Genomic DNA, 21,815 nt, shown 5'->3' with positions numbered 1-21,815 from the left:
CCTTTTTCAAGGTATACCAGGCAAAGTTAGAGCCAGACTAAAATATGTTGCATCTTGATTCCCAAACCTGCTGATGACCTGATGAGTTCATTTGACTATGGCTGAAGCATATATTCCTGTTCCACAGAACTGTATCTGAGAAACAGCAAGGTAAGAGTCAGAAGCACGGTGGCTTTGAATTAGAAGATTAAAGATTGGGTACCACAACTGCTGCTTCTAATAAGTTGAGTTTTTTCCATCATTAAAATGGGACTAATAAAAATCAGACCTAGTACTGGCTTCTATGAGAATCAAATAATATGATTTAAGTAAAAGGAATTTGTAAATAGCAAACGACTATAAAATGTTAAGAATTATTTTTTGTGTGTGCAAATGTTATTACAGCCAGAATTTCCAGAAAATTTGTTTATTTAATAAACTATACAAGTCATTTCCTCTTCTCCCTTCTGTCTTCCTTCTATCTGCCATTTAGCCATTCTACTCTGTTATTCCTGAAAGGAGATGGTGAACAGGTGAACAGGGGAATTCCTGATTCCATACTTTGCTTCAGGAATAAGATATTACCTGTAGTATTAGATATTACCTGTAGTATTACCTGTAGTATTAGAGTCACTGTGCTGATTAGGCGTCTTAAATTACTATGTATTATTTTAATACTCTACCCTGATGTTTGTATTTCTTAAATGAATGGCAATTAAGCAAATTAGCTAAGTAATGGGAGTTATACTTTTTTTGAAATCATATTTTTAAGTACTGCTTTGTACTTTGTTAAATCTAAAGGGAAAAATAGCATGCCCAGCAAATGCATTTTAAAGCACTAATTCTTACTACGTTTAAATTCTCCACTTAAAGCTAGATAGTGTCAGCTTTCAGCCTTACAGAATCTGTGGATAATATTTGTTTAGGTGCTTTGCTGGTTGGTTTGCATGGAATCAAGCCCAGATGTAGTTACCTTTGTTTCTTCCTATAACTTGCTTATGTCACTAAGGCTGACTTGGTAACTGAAAAGGGATGTAAATAGGCACCAGTGGAAGGATCCATAGATCAAGTGGTGTGTACTGTTTCAAGCCTCTCCCTGGATTCCCAGGAAATCAATATAACACTAGGGCACACATATCCCTAGAGAACCTTTATACTGAATTAGGACCAAAAAAAAAAAAAAAAAAAAATCAAAATGTGACCCTCCACAGTGGTACATGGCAGACCAGCACGGACATGGTTGATGGTCCTGGGAGGACAAATGATTCAAAACATCTTGTTTTGGCTTCCAGAAAGTTGCACTGAAGTAGAGCCAGGTTTGCAGCACTTTCATGTCAAATCTCGCTCCTCACCCTGGGTTCATACATCTTTCTTTGTTCACTACAATCAGAGAAATGAATACTTTGTATGTCTGATGAATGGTCCTGTTTTATCAAAGCATGTGTATGTGTATGTCAGATTAGGTAGTCCTTGAGCTTGCTATGTTAAAAATAAAATGTCAAAGGATCCCCCCCCCCTCTGTCGTTAACTCCCAGAACTTCTGGATCTTAAATCAATTCCAAAATAGATCTGGTCATTTCATGTGACTTTTTCTTGTCATTGGCAAGTTAGATGCTGGTATTTAATCTGCCACCTATGGTCACACAACCTCCCATATATGTTTTGATGATTCCATAAGGCAAATTAATGACATTAACATCATTTTAAAACTCTGACTATCTACAACTAAATAGATATTGTTCTAGGTTTCTCAGTGAAGTCTCTTAGTGCTAAGAACCAGTTACAAAATTCAGTGTGAAATCCTGGAGGATATATGTCATGTAAAATTGGAAAGAATCACCTTATACAGGCATAGTTATTTGTTGTGGCTTTGACAGACAGACACCATATTTCAGAAAGCAACTCTATTGTAATTTACTAAAAGTGTGACTTTCCAAAATTGTTTAATGTATGGTATGCAATTGTAAATCCAGTGTTTTACTGTGAAATTTTCAACTGTGTTTTATATATAATGAAAGTTTTTTAGTGGCGTAATGGCTTTGATTTGGTCATGTTTCTCCTGGATAAAAGCATTTGTAGAACTAGATAATGTGCAAAACGATAGAACTAAAATTAAATTTGAGAAATTTTAACCAATAAACTATGAATGTGTAATATGACTTGCTGCATCATTTTTGTTTCATAAAATATAACCAGTGTGTCCCCATTTGCAGTGTCCCTAGTACCATATTTACTTCACTGCAATAATATTCTAATCTCTATGCTGTGATAACACGATGATTAAGCACTTTTATTATAGAAATGCCTCATGACTGCTGACCTTTTCCAGTTTGTTCTATATAGAAAAGCACAAACCAAAGTGGAAAAAAAAATGTAGGCAAGCCAGTAAATGGGTAATTGAGGCCTTTCTTTAACGAGTCAAACATTGCCACCAGGGGAAACACTAGCATTCGTCCTGTACACACATACCACCTACGTTATTTATTTTCAATTTGTTCTTTTCTCTTCTTTGCAGGTGCCCAGAGATGTGATAAAGGACTGCTCGACTCCGTCTCCGGGCTGAGTCAAAGTGGGTCCCTGCTCTTGATCTTCCTTTGACTTTGTCTGGGGGAAAATAAAGCTCATTAGACACAAATGCATGCATCATTTCACCTCCAAAATGTCGTTTTGACAGTTCCCTTTCAAGAGCATATTGTACATGTTTTCCAATACCTAAAATAATCTGCTGGATCCTAATGACATTTAATTTAATTTTAGTCCTTTATAATTTGTACATTTTTATCATCATATTGACTGCATTAATTTTTTAAAATTAAAGTAAAACATACATGAACAGAGGAGAACTTTCAAATAGTTCAGGAAATCATTAATGGGTATTATTCCTTCCTTCCTGCTATTCCACACTGAAATTGCTAATTCTACTCTCAACATTTAAAAACATTCTTTCCAGAAAAATTTCTAATATGTACCCTATATCCACACTTATAATTATTTTTTCTCTGCATATATATATATAAGTTTACAGTAAAAATTGTTTAGTTATTACTTTTTTCACATTAAAATACTTGCAAATCATTCAATATTTGCATATTATAGTTCTCTCCTATTTTTTTAAACGGCTAATAGCACACTATGTTAAGGATATAACTAATTTTATTAATTTTACTGTTTCTCTATCATGAAGATTCAGATTTATCTAAGACTTTTTTGTCAAAATCTGTGTGGCCAATCCTGCAAAGAAAATTCTTAAATGCATACAGCTTTGAGTTTATTAAGTAAATAAATTACTGGCAGAGGTATGTACATTTTAAATTTTGGTATACATATTCCATATTTCATTCCAGCAATTTACAGTACCAGCAAGTGAATAGATGTGCCTGCTTCACCACACACATGCCAAAACTATAAACTATTAAATGAGTATTGGCTAATATTTGGATAGTTGAAAAATGCCATATTAATTTGTATTATAAAAATCATGAGTGTGGATGAGCATGCTTTAAATATTTATTGTTTGTTTGTATTGATTTTTCTGGTCTATTCAGTTTTGTCAATTTTGAAATCGAAGTAGTGTTTTTAAATTTATTTGCAGTAGCTCTTTGTATACTAGAGTAATGGCCATTTTCTCATCATATTTGCCAACAAAAATGTTCCCAATTTGTTCTTGACTTTGGAATTCATTTACGCAGTTTATAAATTCTAAAATACCTGTTGTCATGTTACAGTAGATAGTTAGTCAGACATGAACAGTGCAGGAGAGGACCATCTCCCCAGGAATGTCAAGCAAACATTAGTTGATGGTCTAGTGGTTGCTAAACTGTCGCTCTGAAATGATAATTGGCTGCAGCCAGTGCCAGTGAAAGACAGTATCCCGATAGGTAGAAAACACCTGAGCTGGTGATGTTAGGAGTTGAACGAGTGGGCTCAAGCATGCTCACTAAGAGGCAAAATGGCGGTGTTTAACTGGTACATAACCTTCCTCTGGGAATGCACTACTGGTAATGGAAAGCACCTCAAGTGAACATGTGCACAGTTTCAGTAAACACATTGTGCATGCAGCCCCTCCCTAGTGCTGGCAGGCCACTGTGCATGTGGACAGCCTACCTCAAGAGAAGAGCCAAGAAAAGAGAAATGGAAACCCTAAAACCACGCTAATGTGTAAAACCCCAAGTCAAAGGCTGAACAGAGAACTTGGATCTCTCAAGTCACGTGCTTGGCCCGCTTTCAAGTGTACATTGCTTCCTTTCATTCCTGCTCTAAAGCATTTTAAATAAACTCTCAATCTTAAAACTTGCCTTGCTCTCTCCCTCTGCCTTAAACCTACTTCTGCCCCTTGGCTGAATTCTTTCCTCCAAGAAGGCAAGCATTGAGTTTGCTGCAGACCTATATGGATTTGCCACTGGTTTCAGTCAGACTTATCTTTCTATTTCTGGTGTCTAGACATTATGCCCTGCATAGCCAAACTATTGTCACACAAAAATATATGCAAGTTTATTCCAATATATTTTGCCCTTACTTTAAAAAGTTTTAACATTTAAATCTTTAATCCAATTGGACTATATTTTAGTAAAACAAAGTAAGGATCTAGCTATATTGTTTTCTTTCTAAAGGGCTACTGTTCAAGAAAAATAAAGTGGTTATGTTACATTAAGAAACATTTAGTCATTATTTGATCAAATTTCACCCTAAATAAATTGTATCTATGTTACAATTATTGCAAAATATAAAAACATTACAATCTATTTATTTAAGTTCATCATAAAATCTCTCTACTATTATAAAAGCTCTTTGATATCTCTCCTTCATAAAAAAAATTTGGTTTAGTTGCTATGTCATAGAAGCCATATGACTGCTGTTGATGCCTACTGTGTGCCAGGCTCTGTTCTAGATCTTCCAAATTTATTATTAAAACTGATCCTCGTAAGTATCCTATGAAATAAGTATTATTATTTGCCATTTACAGATGAGAAAACTGAAGGTCTAATAACACATTAGATGGTCACACATCTAGTAACAGGAGTAGAGTCAGTATGTGAAGTCAGATTGGTCTCGAGTCCCTCTTCTTTCCACATACAGAACCAAGTCCCTTAGTGACTTCAATTAGTGTTCCGGACTGCTGCTTTTTATCAACTTTCACATAGAGTAACAGGTATTATAATTCCTGCCCATCTGAGACCTCACCCCAAGTCTTTCATGGACTTTAATTACCCCTACCTCCAAAATTCCCACACCACTCGGGGATGCTTTAATGACCAGCAAATGGGGTGTCTGATTCACCGCAAAAGTCTAATTGAATGTTACTTTTAAAAAAAGCATTCACCTTTTGCTGCATACTTGAAAAAATATTGAAAATCAAATTTGCTACATTACTATAGACTTGCATCACTAAAAATAGATTTTAAGGCACCCAGAATAATATCAAAAAGGACACTTTTTAAAAACTTGTGGCTGAACAAAGCACATTTCATGGTTACTGCTAAAAGTTAAGATCATATCTTCGTGTGTGAAATTTTTTAATCTACATAGAATCTTTGTCAATTACATTTGAAAATGGAATTATTACTCCAGCAAGGAGTAATTTTAAATATATTTAAACTTGAAAACAGCCAGAGTTTTCAGACAATCTCTACAGAAATTTGGTAGGAATGGCCAACAGACTGCTTATACAGTATCAATTGGCTCCAAAATGTCAAGTGGAATTACAATGCTAACTACAAAATGAACCAGATTAGATATTCACAACCATCCATAAGCCAATTCCCTTCTCAGTGGAGAAATCTAATTAATAACTGAGATTTTCCAAATCAAACGATAGCAGTTTTACAATCTTAGAAAAGGTCCCCTCAAAGGGAAGGGTCAAAGAATAATTTGTGATAGTCTTGACTCTAAATGGAAGAAAAAAAGTTTTCTGTGCAAATATTTAGTCACAATTGAACCCTCATGCAAGATTGAGTTGAAAATCATTCTACTTTACTATAATATTCATGACAGCAATATTTCTAATCTGCATATCTACACAAACCACAAACACATCAGTATGTGTATATATACACATAACATATGGGTGTGTGTGTATGTATAACTAGAAATAAGCCAAATGTCCACAAATAAAACAATGCATACAGGCATAGTAATGACATAGAATATCATAATTCCATCAAACTGAACTTACATAGGAAATAAATGGGAAATGAATGAAATAGTGTCTTCCTATTAACACAGAAATATCTCAAAAACATAATACTGAGTACAAAAGCAAAAAATGAAAGAGAAAAAATGGCAACATTTTAACAATATTCACAGATGTGTAAAACTAAATAATATACTGTTTAGAGAAATGTACAACTGCTGTAAAACTGTATGTAATCACATGACTACAACCAGCTGCACAAGAGGCTAGAAAACAGAATCTCCAGTTGACCACCATGCTTTACTAAATGGTATTAGTATAATTGTATTTCTTAAACTGGATTGGGGGTATATAATGATTTGTAATAATATTTTATACTTCATATATATTTTTAATGTAAAATTATTTCACCAAAAAAGGACAACAATAAAGTGATATCAAACCATTTAACAATGAAACCTGATAAAATTATACAGAGTGGCGGTGGTAGTGGTGGTGGTGGTAGGGAACAAACTGCTTGAGATGGATGACCCAGGGTTAAAATCTGAAGAACCAATAGTTGTTAATAAGATAGGGTCAGAGGAGCAAAGACAAGGTGTGAGGATCTCAGGCAGAAAGGAGTTCAGCATCTTTGAAGAACTGAACGAAGTCCAGAAGAGTTAGTATATGGTGAAAGGAAGGAAGAGCGGTAAAAAGGGGAACTAGAAGGTAGGCAGAAGTCAGACAGCTCATTCAGCACCTTTGAAGCCACATTAGAATTTTTGCTCTTGACTATAAGTGCAATGATAAAAGTATTAGTTAGGAAACAAACAAATAAAAAAGCCTAAATTATTTTTTTAAAAAGCCTAAAATACATATTTGCAGCTACTTGAATAAGAAGATAACTCTCTCTTTCTCCTCTATCTCCCTCTCTCCTCTCTCTCTCTCTCTCTCTCTCTCTCTGTGTGTGTGTGTGTGTGTTTTCTGTCTCCCTCATTCTCTTCTTGTTTCCTATAACATAGCACAGATTAGCAAGCTACAGTGCTGGAGCACATGAAGCAATAGTAAGATTTTAAACCTTCAAATGACATGAGAACATTTGAGTTTTCAAAAGAACAAATTGACTTGTAATGGGTGATTTTATTAGAAAGAGACAACAGAAGTTGATAGGAGATTACTCAGGAGCCTGTTTTAGTAGATCAGTAAAAACATGGTAAGACTAAAGTGGTAGCTAGCAGTAGACATGGAGCAAAGCCGGCACATTTGAAATACGTGTAGAGATAAAAGTTGCCTGGCTTTGTCAATTAGTTGATTATGAAATTATCTAGTAAGAGTGTTTGGAGTAAAAGGAGAAAATCTAGGCCTTCCCTTTTTCTTTCAGTGATGAAAAGGTGAAGATTTCAATTGCCATCAGGTCAATGAAGGTAAATAAGTAAAATACAAGAGGAGGAGGTAGTGGTCAGTAAGCAGGATAATTAAATAAGCCATTTTAGTTACTAAGCAACACTGAGAGATGAAAATTTCCAGGAAAAAAATTAAAGTTATGATTAGACTCCACTGAGTTAGGACTTCTGAACAAAACATCATGTATTAGCAATATTCCCTTAACCTCCATCATGTTCTAGGCATTATGCCAGGAACTTTGTCTTGGTTCTTTTTTAATCCTCACTTTGTTAGGCATTAGTTTTTCTATTAACTGAAGGGGAAAAAAAGCATAAAACAAACTTGAAGATCATGAAAATTGTGTACTTGTCCAAATTCACACAGTAAGTGGGAGGGATGATATTTGAATTCTCAATGAACTTCCGTGAAATCACATGTTCTTTCCAACTCACCATAGTAAATAATAGATCACTGAGCTGTGAGCCTGTCCAATATTTTTACTTATCTGTGTTATAGTGTTGAGTCAAAATGGATCTCTTCTAGGCAGGAGTTATCTTCTCTGCTAGACAGGGTCTTCTCTTATTTCGCTCTCTTTCTTGCACTAAAAAGGATGTACGCTGAAATGTACTCTCTCTCCAGTTGTCATTTTAGGTTTTATTTCCTTTCCACTTTCTCTCATATCCTTGCTTTTACATTGTAAACTACTTTTATAACATGCTTTTTTAAAAAATAGAGCACTTGTTCCCATTTAAATATCAATGCAGAAACTTATAGTTCAAGATGCAAAGGAAACGTCCTTTTAAAAAAATTACAATAAAATTATACATTTTTACATTCTAAATTATATAGCATTGAAAAACATTAAAAACACAGGAAATCTGAAAATCCAAAATCACAGTGAAGTAACTTCATCTGTCTCAGAAACTGATAGCTGTGGTGGCAAAAAATAAATAAAATTATAGGGAATGTTAATACATTGATTTACAAGTTATTACGGCTAATACATTAATAATGTTAATGTTGATAATTATCTATAATTAATGAATGAGTATCTACGGTATCTACCAAAGAAAGAATTTCTCTTCTTTCCTATGCTCATGGAATATTCATAGCAGTTGATTTTGTTCTGCAAACACAATTTCAAAAATATTCCAAAAAATAGAAGTGATGTGTATGAAAACAATTCTCCATATAATGGCTCAAACTCTATTTTGATTTATTAAATTTCTGTATAATTTTTTATATTAAAAGAAATTAGTAAGCAAATTTGTAGACTTTTGCAAATAAAAGACTTTTTAAAAAGAAATAATGTTAATAAGCACATTTGAAATCCAAACTCAATGGATGTAATCAGATGAATGAGAGAAAAATCAATACTTAAAATGTACCTATTACAAAATATATCATATAAAATATCTAATACATGAAACAAACTACATATTTAAAATATTAAATATGTAGAACTTTAAGACACCAAATAAATATAATAATTTAATAGGAAAACAACAAATAAGAGTAAACTAGGTTATAGAAACAAAAAAAATGAAACAGAAAACAAAACGCTTTTTAAAATGTGGCCAATTAAATGGAAAGAAGATAAGAGAATTAAACTTCTGGCAGTTGTATTCAAGGAAAAGAAATAAGACCAACACAAATAATATTCAGAATAAAAACAAGATCATGAATTTGGAAGACTGTAGAAATTATAAAATTACTTTGTAGAAAATTACATTTTCATAGTTTTTTAGATTTAATGAATACTTTGAAGGCAGGAGTCAATTACCAAAATAGTTCCAAACAGTAGTAAAAATTTTGAATAGACCAGTAATGTGGAAAGAAGCAGAGAAAGAGACTATCTCATGTCACTTACCACCCCTCTCTGAGGCCTACTGCAGAGGGTTTTAAAGTCAAAGTTATCAAGCTTTAAAAGAACAGATAATTCTTTTAACAACTTCAGAGAATAAAAGAGCCAAAAAATTTGTGAATACACTTACAACTCTGGAAAACTTGGTACCAAAACTGTGTGTGTGTGTGTATGTATGTGTGTGTGTATATATATATCACTTTCACTTATAGATGCAAAAATCCTTAATAAAACATTAGTAAACTGAATATAGAAATACAGTAAAAGAAAAATATATCAATCTCATGTAAGATTTATGCTAAGGGTCGTTCCCTTTTAGGGAATCAATATAATTCAGCAGATCTGTAAATAAAAAAAAAACACATGACCATCTCTGTAAATACCAGATTTTATATATAACTCAGTAAACATTTGTGTTTTTTAAAAAAGCTTTATAAAATGCAATAGAAGGACTCTTCTTTAAAAATATTCAACAGTAACGAAGGGAGCAGTCTTATTTAGTGGGGTGGCAGTTTTTGTAACTTATAAAAAGGCTGAAATCTAAAAACTATACATATTTTAGAGAGAGAGAATAAAGGTAATTTAAACTCATTATGGAAAATTGGGAAAACACAGAAAAAATATATATGTAGAGAGAGAATAAAGGTAATTTAAATTCATTATGGAAAATTGGGAAATACAGAAAAATAAAAAAGAAAGAATGCCTGATTGGCTTCAATATCAAGAATTTCAAGCATTTCCTTCCAAATTTTTATTGCATTTATTTTTTATAAGCTCAACTACAATTAAATAGTACATACACATTTCTTCCTTGAATAATAAAAATAATACATGTGCGTTTTACTAAATTTAGAAGTGGAAAACAATGCAAAGCAGGAAATGAATCTCTTTCATAATACCACCTCCCGGTAATAATTTAACATTTTGGTGGACTTATTTTTTGGCTTTGTTCTAGGCTTTCTTTTTCTTTTCTTTTCTTTTCTTTTTTTTTTTTTTTTTAACATCACTGACCTCATATAAATTAATCTTAAACATAACTAACACAGGAATAGTTATAGATCTTAGATATAAAGAGGATTTAAGGGGAAAATATCTGCCAAAGTACACGAGACTGGACTTTTAGTTTTGCTCAATTTTAAAAAAGCCTGTGACTCAGTTCATTCAATATAAATTTTGAATATATACATCATATATATATGTAATCATTATTAAAAGGTTTGAAATGCAAATGGCCATTTGGCCACAAATTAAGCCCTGCTTTGGTTTGTTTTTTAGAGATGAGGTCTTGCTGTGTGGCCCAGGCTGGAGTACAGTGGCTATTCCCAGGTACAATCATCGCAAGCTATAGCCTCGACCTCCTGAAGCTTTGCTTTTGTGATGAGAAATAAGAAGACAGGTTCTACTTGCTGAGTTGTAGTACATGTTATGCTACACTGGCCAGATGCCTGCTCAGGACTAAAAGCCTGAAGTCTATAGCGCTGGGAGTGTACCTGTCCAGAACCATCACCTCTTAGGCCTCAGTCCACTTATGAATTTCCCTCAGGTGAAGTGAGTGGCTCTTCCCAGAACATCCTGCATTCAATGACGGTCCATATGGGACTGTAATGAGGGGTCCCTGCCCAATTCGAGACAACTCTGCAGAGCACCCAGTTTTAGCTGCTGGTGAACTTGGAGTCGGCAAATATCTTATAACTGCATTGCAGCCCAGCTTGTCCCTCTGCCCACTCTTCTTTTTATTCCTTTATTTAAACTTTTATCCCATAAGTGCTGCTAAGAAAAATTTCCGGTATGAACTGTGGGGAAAAAATGTGCCCCAGAAAAACTAGTTGCTGATACACAAAAATGACTACAAGTGAAAGAGGAATCATGTAGGGAATTGATGAAGGGTGTCGTTTACACTGTGAACTGAAGAATCCTTCTGGATTAATATATAACTGGTCCAAATTTGTTAAGGAAGGACACAAATTTATATCTTCCACATTCTTAAATTTATAATTTTGAATCATTTCTGTTGGCTGGAATACATTGTCATTTTTTAAAGAAAAGTATATGGATTATATATTTTATCATTTTCCATGTACTGAATTATACAACAGTCTATCGTGAATTTTGTTACCGTGAGAGTGTTACAAAAACCTGCTAATCTCTAGGTCTAGCAAGAGCAATAGCATACTGCCAGGGTCAGGGCAGGGAAGGCACTCCAAACCTCTGTAGACAACAGGGGAAGTGCTGTCTGCAGAAATTTAAAAACCATAATAAATCCAACTACATTTGATCAGTTTTGTATTCTTACCATGCGTTTGCAATTCTAAACAAAAAATCTTTTGTTGATTTAGGTTCAAAACAATTGCATGGTTACTGTTAAATTTTAATAGTATATGGAAGCTTTGAATTAGCACATTTATAGTACAAATTATATCCTGGGAAAAATATTTCTAAACCACTCATCTGACAAAGGACTTAGATGTAGAATATATAAAGAACTCTGAATATTCAACAATAAGAAAACCAAACAATCCAATTAGAAAATAAGCAAAAGACATTTCACTAGAGGATATAAGAATAGCAAATCACCACATGAAAAGATGTTTAAAAACACTAACCATTAAGGGCATGCAAATTGAGACTACAATTAGATATCAATAGACACCATATGAGATATCAATACACAATAGCAAAATAAAAAATAGCTACAGTATCAAATTCTGGTGATGATGTGCAGAAACTGGATCTCTCACACATTGCTGGTGGAAATGAGAAGTAAAAGTCACTCTATGCCGGGCTCAATGGCTCACCCCTGTAACCCCAGCACTTTGGGAGGCCAAGGCGGGTGGATCACTTGAGGTCAGTAGTTCAAGACCAGCCTGTTCAACACAATGAAACCCCGTCTCTACTAAAAATACAAAAATTAGCTGGGTGTGGTGGCACGCACCTGTAATCCCAGCTACTTAGGAGGCTGAGGCATGAGAATCACCCGAACCTGGGAGGCACAAGTTGCAGTGAGTCGAGATCGTGCCACTGTCTCAGCCTAGGGGACAGAGGGAGACTCTGTCTCAAAACAATGGAAAAAGAAAAAGAAAAAGAAAAACAATTAATCTAAAAAATAGGTTGGGAATTTCTTGAAGAAAAAAGCCTTAAACATATACTTACCATACAAGTGAGCAATTGCACTGTTGGAGAATTATTCCAGAGGAATGGAGGCATGTCCTCATGAAGCCCTGTGTACAATTGTTAAGTAAACTGGTCTATCTATACCATGAAATACAATTCAGACATAAAAAAGAATAAACAATGGAAGTGGGCAGCAACTTGAATTGATCTCCAGGGCATTAAGTTGAGTGGAAAAAGTTAATCTCAAGAGGTTACACATTGCATTATTCTATGATAGCATTCTCTAAATGTTGTAGATGGAGAACAGACTAGCAGTAGTCAGGCATTAGGGATGGTAGAGGGTGATGGGGTTGGTATGACTGTAAAAGGGTAGCAAGAGGGAGATTTTTGTAGTGATAGAAGTTTGAACAAAAGCAAAGCAATGTTTTGTAAGTGAACCTGAAACTGCCCAATATAAGGAAATAGGCCTGAAATCTTGAGTCAGTTTAGTTCACACATGTGAAATGTATGTGAAAAAAAAGTAATATAATGCAAAAATAGGTGATACATACATCCTTAAAGTACTAATACTTAAAAAAAATTTCTCTTACCAACTAATCTGATATTGGCCATTTTGAGTATGGATCTTCACAAGTAAAACGGTTCAGAGTCTAGGTATTTCATTGTATTTGACTTAGACTTAGTTTCATCATGATAGAAGACTCACCGTGTTACACAAATATAATTAGAATAAATAGGAGCTAGTATTTAATGGCACAACAGAGTGATAACAATCGATAGTAATTTGTTGTACATTTTACAGAAACTAAAAGGGTACAACTGGAATGTTTGTAACACAAAGAGATGATAAACGCTTGGGGGGATGGATATTCCATTTACCCTGATGTGACTATTATGCATTGTATGCCTGTACCAAAATATCTTTCGCATCCCATAAATACCTAAATCTATTATGTACTCATAAAAATTAAAAATAATTGGCCGGCACGGTGGCTCAAGCCTGTAATCCCAGCACTTTGGGAGGCCGAGGAGGACAGATTATGAGGTCAAGAGGTCATGATCATCCTGGCCAAGAAGGTGAAACCCTGTCTCTACTAAAAATGCAAAAAATTAGCCAGGTGTGGTGGCACACACCTATAGGCCCAGGTACTCGGGAGGCTGAGGCAGGAGAATCACTTGAACCTGGGAGGTGGAGGTTGCAGTGAGCCGAGATTGAGCCATTGAACTCCAGTCTGGCACCAGAGCGAGACTCTGTCTCAAAATAATAATAATAATAATAATAATAATAATAATTAAATAAAATAAAGAAAGAAGTCCGTCTCAAAATCTAAATCTTCTAAGTCAACATGTAGCTATTACTGTTACCAACATCAGAAAGCCAGAACCTTATATTATAAGAAAAAATCTCAAAAAACTTCCCCACAGTATTAGAAAATGATACAAAGTATGAATTTTGATTTTTAAAAAACTTTATTTATACTACCTTGCAAGAAATAGTCTGCCTACAGTGAACTGATTATTATTTGGTATCATTGGTTGGAGATTTATGTCCTTCTGGGAAGATGGCAGATACTGCAATTTTGAATTTTACTTCTTCAGTAGAGAATGTGACATTTTAAGAAAAAATTGAGAAAATGTCTGATGGAATTTAGCTTTGAAAGGTAGTTCAAAAGACTAGGCACCTCACAATATATGATTATCCTTTGCCTATAGGTGATCCTCTAAAGTTAAATAAGTTATGAAGAAATGAGAGTTTTCTTCCTTACAAAAATATCATAACATTTGCTAGGAAGTCCTGACTATGGGGAGACACTCCTATGTTTGTACTATATGATACCCAAACAAACCCCAAAATTTCCCTATTAGTGGTTAAGAATAAAACGAATATTTTGGTTTTCCTATTCCTTGCATTAACTTCCTGATAGGATTTTCCAAATCTTGTTTGTAATGTCCCCAAATGGCACAATTTCAGGATTACTTGATGCTCCCAATATTAAAATAACTTCAACTTAAATGTCAAAAATAAATATGACTCCCACAACAGTTTCACAATAGGTGTTGGAAATTCATTGTCTTCTTATAACCCCATCAGTTATAAGGAAGATGTTGTGAGACACCAAGCTCATATAAACAATTTCTGACTTCGTTGAGATCATATATGGTCAGAAAAATAGACATAATTGAGGATATGGTGGCACACATGAGCACTAAATGGAAGTATTTGTGGAATATAAGGAAGATGTTTACAAGGGAGAATAAGAACAATAAAAAAATCAATAGAGAAACTAGCCTCTGGTCTGAGCCTAGAAAACATACTTTTGGCCAAGCTTATGGAAGAAAGGGAATTCTAGACTGAGAATGCTTGAGCAAAAATATGTTAGAATACTTTATCATTTGAGAAAAAGATTACATACATTATGTGTGGTGGTGTGTAATGGATGCTGTGGGAGACAAAATCGAGAGTAAAATTTCAGCAAAATTCATTAGAGATCTTGAATAATAGGCTAAAGAATTTAATCCTAACTCTTTTTTTTTTCTTTTGGAAAAAAACATTATTAAACACTCAAGAGTATACTTCTCAATATCACAGAAGAGTTTCCAAATACAAGTGTTAGAAGGAAAAAAAAAAAAACCAAACAAACTAAGAGCTAAAAGCCAATCAGAAACAGTTTGGGTGTGCAGAGGACTGGAGGAGGGACAGGGACTGCACATGGGAAGAAGCCACTTTTGTATTCCATAATTTGATCTTGTTGTGCCAGAATGCATGTTTTTTTTTCCTCCAAATGAGGAATTCATTTCAAATAGGAATTTCTTTTATTCTTCTGGAACTGAAATGCTTAGTGCTATCCCTAACATCAACCATGGGATTTTTGAAGTTATCCCAAATTTGCAATGCAAAGCACTTTTATGTATCTTCCAGTTGTAGATTGGAATAGCAAAAGTGAATGCCAAGACCCTCCTAAGTTTTTATCCTCCTAAATAAAGACGTTCCCTTCTAGAGAACAAATGTATCATAAAATGTCAAAACTAGAAGAGAATAAAATGAAACGAAAAAACCTAGAAAAATATCCTAAAATATCGAATGCGGTCATTTCTAAATATAAGCTTTTAATATTGTTATAATTATAGCTTTACCTATTGTTCTTATTGTTCCTATGCTGCTTCGACAACGTTACATCAACTATACTTAGCTTTACTCTCCCAAAATCTTGGTGATGAAGCCTTCTGAGTGTGCTGTCCAAGCAAAGATAAGGTAATAGTAAAATCAAAGATTAGGTGAGGTTTATAGAAAGATACATATCCAGGCTTACCAAAGTATGAAGTCAAGAATATAGTATGTGATCAGCTGTCAAAGCATTTACAAGTGCTGCAAGTTAGTGAAACAGCTGTCTCCATAAACAGAGGAAATGTCGGGAAACCTCAGAATGTCCTTCTGGTTCTGGCATATTGGAATCCTAACTCTTAAAAGAAATATTGGAGTTATCTAGATGAGGAAGATGTGATCTGACATCTGCTTTTGGATTTGGAGTGATGCATTTATTAAAGAAAGGTTTTAGAAGTAGAAAGACCAAACAAATGGTGCTAGCTATAAAAACTCTAACGGATTGGTAAGAACTATCCTTTGGTTATTTACTTTTCTAGAACATATTTCTGACAGTATTTATCAAGGACATAAATAAAGAAATCATCCAGCAACACCCATCAAAAGAAAAAAAGTGCCTGCATATTGTATCTATAGCAAGTATAATAATATGATAGAAACAGGATTCTTTTATTCACTATTTTATTTTAATGCTTAGTCAAATATTGGTTAGGAGTTTCTTTTATGGAAATTCTAATCACACAAAATAACGTATGAATCAAGAAAGATAATGTGCTCTTCTTGATTTTTCTTTTCAAAAATTGCAATCACTCAATTGTCCCTAATCATTGCTATTACTTTCTATTTATATATTTTTTCCACAGCATTTATGAAGACATTGACTAATGCTGTATCTGGAATCTTTCACAGATAAAATGACCCTAAAAGCAAATTTTTACTGCTTCTCTGGTTGTGCAATTCAACACGTTGTTACTGAAAAGTTGCCAATTGTTTAGTTCTATTTACAGTGTGTGAAATTTAAAGTGAGTAGTCGGGGGGCACATGGTTTAAAATACCCCCAAATTCATCATGGAGCATAAAACTGATGCAAACTGTTTGGAAACAAATAGATTAAAATACAAGGTTACAAATATTATTAATAAGCACCAGAAACATTAGACAACGCTTCTGAAAAAGAAAAGATTTCGTATGGATTTAGGAATAGGCAATGATAGTTTATTTGGCAAAAGGAAAGTATGAGCCAAGGCTTAGCAGTAGCAATAACATGGCAAACTCAGGAAAGAATAATGCACCCAGCATAAGAGAATAATAGTTGTCAAAATGCTTAATAAATCTTGAAGAATTTGTTGAACAATATCAGTAGGTTTATGACAAATATGTTTGATTGTTATGAACAGTGGTTAGAAATTTTCAAAAATGTTTTTCTTCTAGGAAGAGGTAATGGGATAGAAAAAAACTGAGACAGAGAGACATGTAGAAATAGGAAGAAATAAAGTAACACTTATTGAGCATCTCTTAAGTTTCAGTTAATCACTATGCATAAACTATATTAATATAAATCTAATATTAACCCTTTGAGGTAAGTTTTGTCCCCTCTATTAGTTAGTAGATGAGAAGACTTGAGGTAAAAGAGTTTACATATTTTGCTCAGTGTCATATTACTAGAAATAAGTAGACCTGGCATCCATTTGAAGGTCTATATGTTTCTAAAACCTCTGTATTTTCTACTAGGCATATTGAATTAGAAATAGTGATGACAACACTCACTCCATATAACTTGAGAAACCAGTGACATCACTGATATTGTCAGGAGAGACATGAAAAATGAACAAGGAAAGAAAGGAGAAAAAGGTGGAAGGTGTAATAAAATGTTAGATTGTCTGTAAATATGGCCACGGGGCCAGGCGTGGTGGCTCATACCTGTAATCTCGGCACTTTGAGAGGCTGAGACTGGCAGATTGCTTGAGGTCAGGAGTTCAAGACCAGCCCAGCCAACATGGTGAAACCCCGTCTCTACTAAAAATACAAAAATTAGCCAGACATGGTGGTGTGTGCCTGTTATCCCAGCGACTTGAGAGGCTGAGACAGGAGAGTTGCTTGAACCTAGGAGATGGAGGCTGCAGTGAGCCTAGATCACACTACTGCACTCTAGCCTGGGTGACAGAGTGAGACCCTGTCTCAAAACTAAATAAGTAAATATGGGCAGCAATTAGCCATCACATTCTTATTCATATGTGCTTTTCTTCCTACCAATAGATAAAGGTTGTTTTCTCTCCCCTTGAATTTGAGCTGGTCCTGTGGCTTTCTTTGACCATTAAAGTATGGCAGAAAAGACTGTGTGACTTCTGGACTTATGCAGCTTCCATATTTGCCCTCTTGAGAGCCAACCATTATGTAAAGTCTCAAAGCTCAACTACTGAATAAGAGAAAGCAAGCCAGAGAGAGAGAACCAGACATCTTAGACAATGGAATGACTCCCAGTGATTCTACCCTCCTCAGTTAAGGGCCCTGCTAAGACACCAGATATATGAATGAAGTCCTTCAGAATATTCTGGCCCCAGCCAAGTTCCAAGCTGATAGTAGCTACATGAATGACTCCAGCCAATACCATTTGAAACAGAAGAACCATGTAGCTAACCCACAGACTCATAAAATATAAAAACTATTTTTGTTTTAAATTTTTCAAGTTTTGGGGAAATTTGCTATGCAGCAAAGACTAACTGGTACAACGAGTTCGGGATCTTGAAATGGAGAAAACTAGTCATCAGGAAAATACAGGCATAGCAGGAGAGTAGTGCCACCTTAGTCTATCTTTATTCAAATCCTTGAGCCTATATCTGATATTAACAGCTACTTCTATTAAAATATAAATACTCTCTGGAAGAAATAGCTGCTTAGCAGGAATTAGTTGACAATCAATAGAATACCAACATTTGGCACAGGATGAAGGGAATGATTTTACCTATGCCTGACTCAGAAAAAGGAGTTTAAAAAGTTCAGAGACACTTCATGATTTTGCAGAGCCTTGACTCTGGTCATGTCTAGTTAATATCAACACCATTACTTCCACAATAAATCATAATGATTTATTATATATATATTTTTAACTTTTATTTTAAGTTCGGGGGTACCTGTGCAGGCTTGTTACATAGGTAAACGTGTGAACCTGTGTCATGGCGGGTGGGGGCGGGGATTGTTGTGCAGATTATCTCATCATCCAGGTATTAAGCCTAGTATCCGTTAGTTATTTTTCTGGATCTTCTCCCTCCTCACATCCTCCACCCTCCTATAGGCCCCAGTGTGTATTGTTCCACTCTATGTGCCTATGAGTTCTCATCATTTGGCTCCCACTTATAAGAAAGAACATGTGGTATTTGGTTTTGTGTTCCTGCATTAGTTTGCTAAGGATAATGGCCTTGAGCCTCACCAATGTCCCTGCAAAAGGCATGATCTTGTTCTTTTTTACGGATGCATAGTATTTTGTGATGTATATGTACATTTTCTTTGTCCAGTCTATCATTGATGGACATTTAGGTTGATTCCATGTCTTTGCTATTGTGAATAATGCTTCAATGAACATACATGTGCATGTCTTTATAATATTACCGAACGATTTACAGTTCTTTGGGTATGTACTCAGTAAGGTGATTGTTGGGTCTAATGGTATTTCTATCTTTAGGTCTTTGAGGAATTGCTAAACTGTCTTCCACAATGGTTGAACTGAATTACACTCCTACCAAAAGTGTATTAGCATTCATTTTACTCCATAACATCACCAACATCTGTTATTTTTTGACATTTCACACTGGCCATTCTGACTGGTGTGAGATGCTATCTCATTGTGGTTTTGATTTACATTTCTCTAATGATGAGTGCTGTTGAGCTTTTCTTCATGACTGTTGGCCACATGTATGTCTTCTTTTGAGAAGTGTCTGTTCATGTCCCTTGCCTATTTTTTAGTGGGGTTGTTTTTTTCTTGTCAATATGTTTAAGTTCCTTATATATGCTGGATACTAGACCTTTGTCAGATGCATAATTTGGGAAAATTCTTCCCCCATTCTTTGGGTTATCTTTCTACTCTATTGATAGTGTCTTTTGCTGTGTAGAGCTCTTTAGTTTAATTAGATCCCATTTGTCAATTTTTGTTTTTGTTGCAATTTCTTTTTGTGTCTTCATCATGAAATCTTTGTCCATGCCTATGCCCTAAATGGTATTGCCTAGGATGTCTTCCAGGGTTTTTATGGTTTTGAGTTTTACATTTAAGTCTTTAATTCATCCTGAGTTAATTTTTTAATATGGTGTAAGGAAGCAGTCCAGTTTCAATCTTCTGCATATGGCTAGCCAGTTATCCCAGCACCATTTATTGAATAGGGAGTCCTTTCCCTATTGCTTGTTTCTGTCAGGTTTGTGGAAGATCACATAGCTGTAGGCATGCAGTCTTATTTCTGGGTTGTCTGTGCTGTCCCATTGGTCTATTTGTCTGTTCTTAAATCAGTATCATGCTCTTCTGGTTACTGTACTCCAGCAGTACAGTTTGAAATCAGGTAGCCTGATGCCTCCAGCTTTGTTCTTTTTGCTTAAAATTGCCTTGGCTGTTCGGGCCCTTTTTTGGTTCCACACGAATTTTAAAGTATTTTTTTTTCTAGTTCTGTGAAGAATGCCAACGGTAGTTTAATGGGAACAGCATTGAATTTATAAATTGCTTTGGGCAGTACGGGCATTTTAACGACATTGACTCTTCCTATTCATGAGCATGGAATGTTTTTCCAATTGTGTGATCTCTGATTTCTTTGTGTAGTGGTCTGTAGTACTCCCTGTGAAGACCTTTCACCCTCCTGGTTAGCTGTATTCCTAGGTATTTTATTGTTTTGTAGCAACTGTGAGTGAGAATTCTTTCATGGTATGGCTTGATTCTGTGTCCCCAACCAAATCTCATCTCCAGTTGTAATTCATATAGTCCCCACATGTTGAGGAAGGGACCTGGTGGAATGTGGCTGAATCATGGAAGTGGTTTTCCCCATGCTGTTCCTGTGACAGTGAGTGAGTTCTCATGAGATCTGATGGTTTTATAAGCTTTTGGAAGTCCCTCCTCTACTCTTTTCTTTCCTGCTGCCTTGTGAAGAAGATACTTGCTTCTTCTTTACCTTCTGCCATGATTGTAAGTTTCCCAAGGCCACCCCAGCCATGTGGAACTGTGAGTCAATTAAGCCTCTTTCCTTTATAAATTGCCCAGTCTCTGTTATAAATCCATTTGCCTGGAAACCACACTCCCATTGCCCACAGCAGCCACACCAAGCCCCGCCCCTAAAAAAGTATGAGCTCAGACACACCTAACCCTGCCCCATTGAATGGTCTTTCTCTACCCACTCTGGTAGCTGAAGACAAAGGACATAATCTCTTGGGAGTGCTATGGCTCCACCCACTGCCTGATCCTATACTACTACAGCTGATGTGCTCTTGAAAATGCCACCACCTGGCTGAAGGCCAACCAATACAAAACAAGTGCACTTAACAAAAATACAACCAAGAACCTTCACAGGGTCCACTTCACTCCCCTGCTACCTCCACTGGAGCAGGTGATGGTGTCCATGGCTGAGAGACCTGAAAACAAATCACATCATAGGACTCTTTGCAGACACTCTCCAGTAATGGCCTAGAGCCCAGTTGCTCCACTGGGTGGCTAGATCCGGAAGAGAAATAACAATCATTGCAGGTCGGATCTCAGGAAGCCCCATCCTTAGGGGAAAGGGAAGAGCACCACATCAAGGAAGCACCCTGTGGGACAAAAAAATCTGAACAGCAAGCAAGAGTCCCAGATCTTCCCTGTGACATAGTATACCCAAATGACAAGGAACTAGAAAATCAATTCTGGTAATATGACAAAACAAGGTTCTTTAATACCCAAAAAGATCACACTAGCTCACCAGCAATGAATCCAAACCAAGACAAAACCTCTGAATTGCCAGAAAAAGAACTCAGAAGCCAATTATTTTTTATTTTATTTTTGTTTTTTTGAGACGGAGTCTCGTTCTGTTGCCCAGGCTGGAGTGCAGTGGCGTGATCTCGGCTCACTGCAAGCTCCGCCTCCCAGGTTCACACCATTCTCCTGCCTTGGCCTCCTGAGTAGCAGAGACTACAGGCGCCCACCACCATGCCCGGCTAATTTTTTGTATTTTTTAGTAGAGACGGGGTTTCACTGTGTTAGCCAGAATGGTCTCAATCTCCTGACTTCATGATCCACCTACCTCGGCCTCCCAAAGTGCTGG

General features: G+C 35.4%; 1 protein-coding gene across 1 annotated transcript in view; it reads right to left on the bottom strand.

Moving 5' to 3' along the window:
* KCNH8 (potassium voltage-gated channel subfamily H member 8) overlaps nucleotides 1-21,815 on the bottom strand; it is a 398,046-nt gene that overhangs the window by 187,438 nt on the left and 188,793 nt on the right. The window contains exon 4 of the mRNA XM_025375699.1: nucleotides 2,456-2,583. Coding sequence (XP_025231484.1) covers nucleotides 2,456-2,583 — 128 coding nt within the window. The remainder of the gene's footprint in view (nucleotides 1-2,455; nucleotides 2,584-21,815) is intronic.

The sequence above is a fragment of the Theropithecus gelada genome, chromosome 2, assembly GCF_003255815.1.
Source record: "Theropithecus gelada isolate Dixy chromosome 2, Tgel_1.0, whole genome shotgun sequence".
Classification (NCBI taxonomy): domain Eukaryota; kingdom Metazoa; phylum Chordata; class Mammalia; order Primates; family Cercopithecidae; genus Theropithecus; species Theropithecus gelada.
This window is presented reverse-complemented; position numbering and strand designations above follow the sequence as displayed.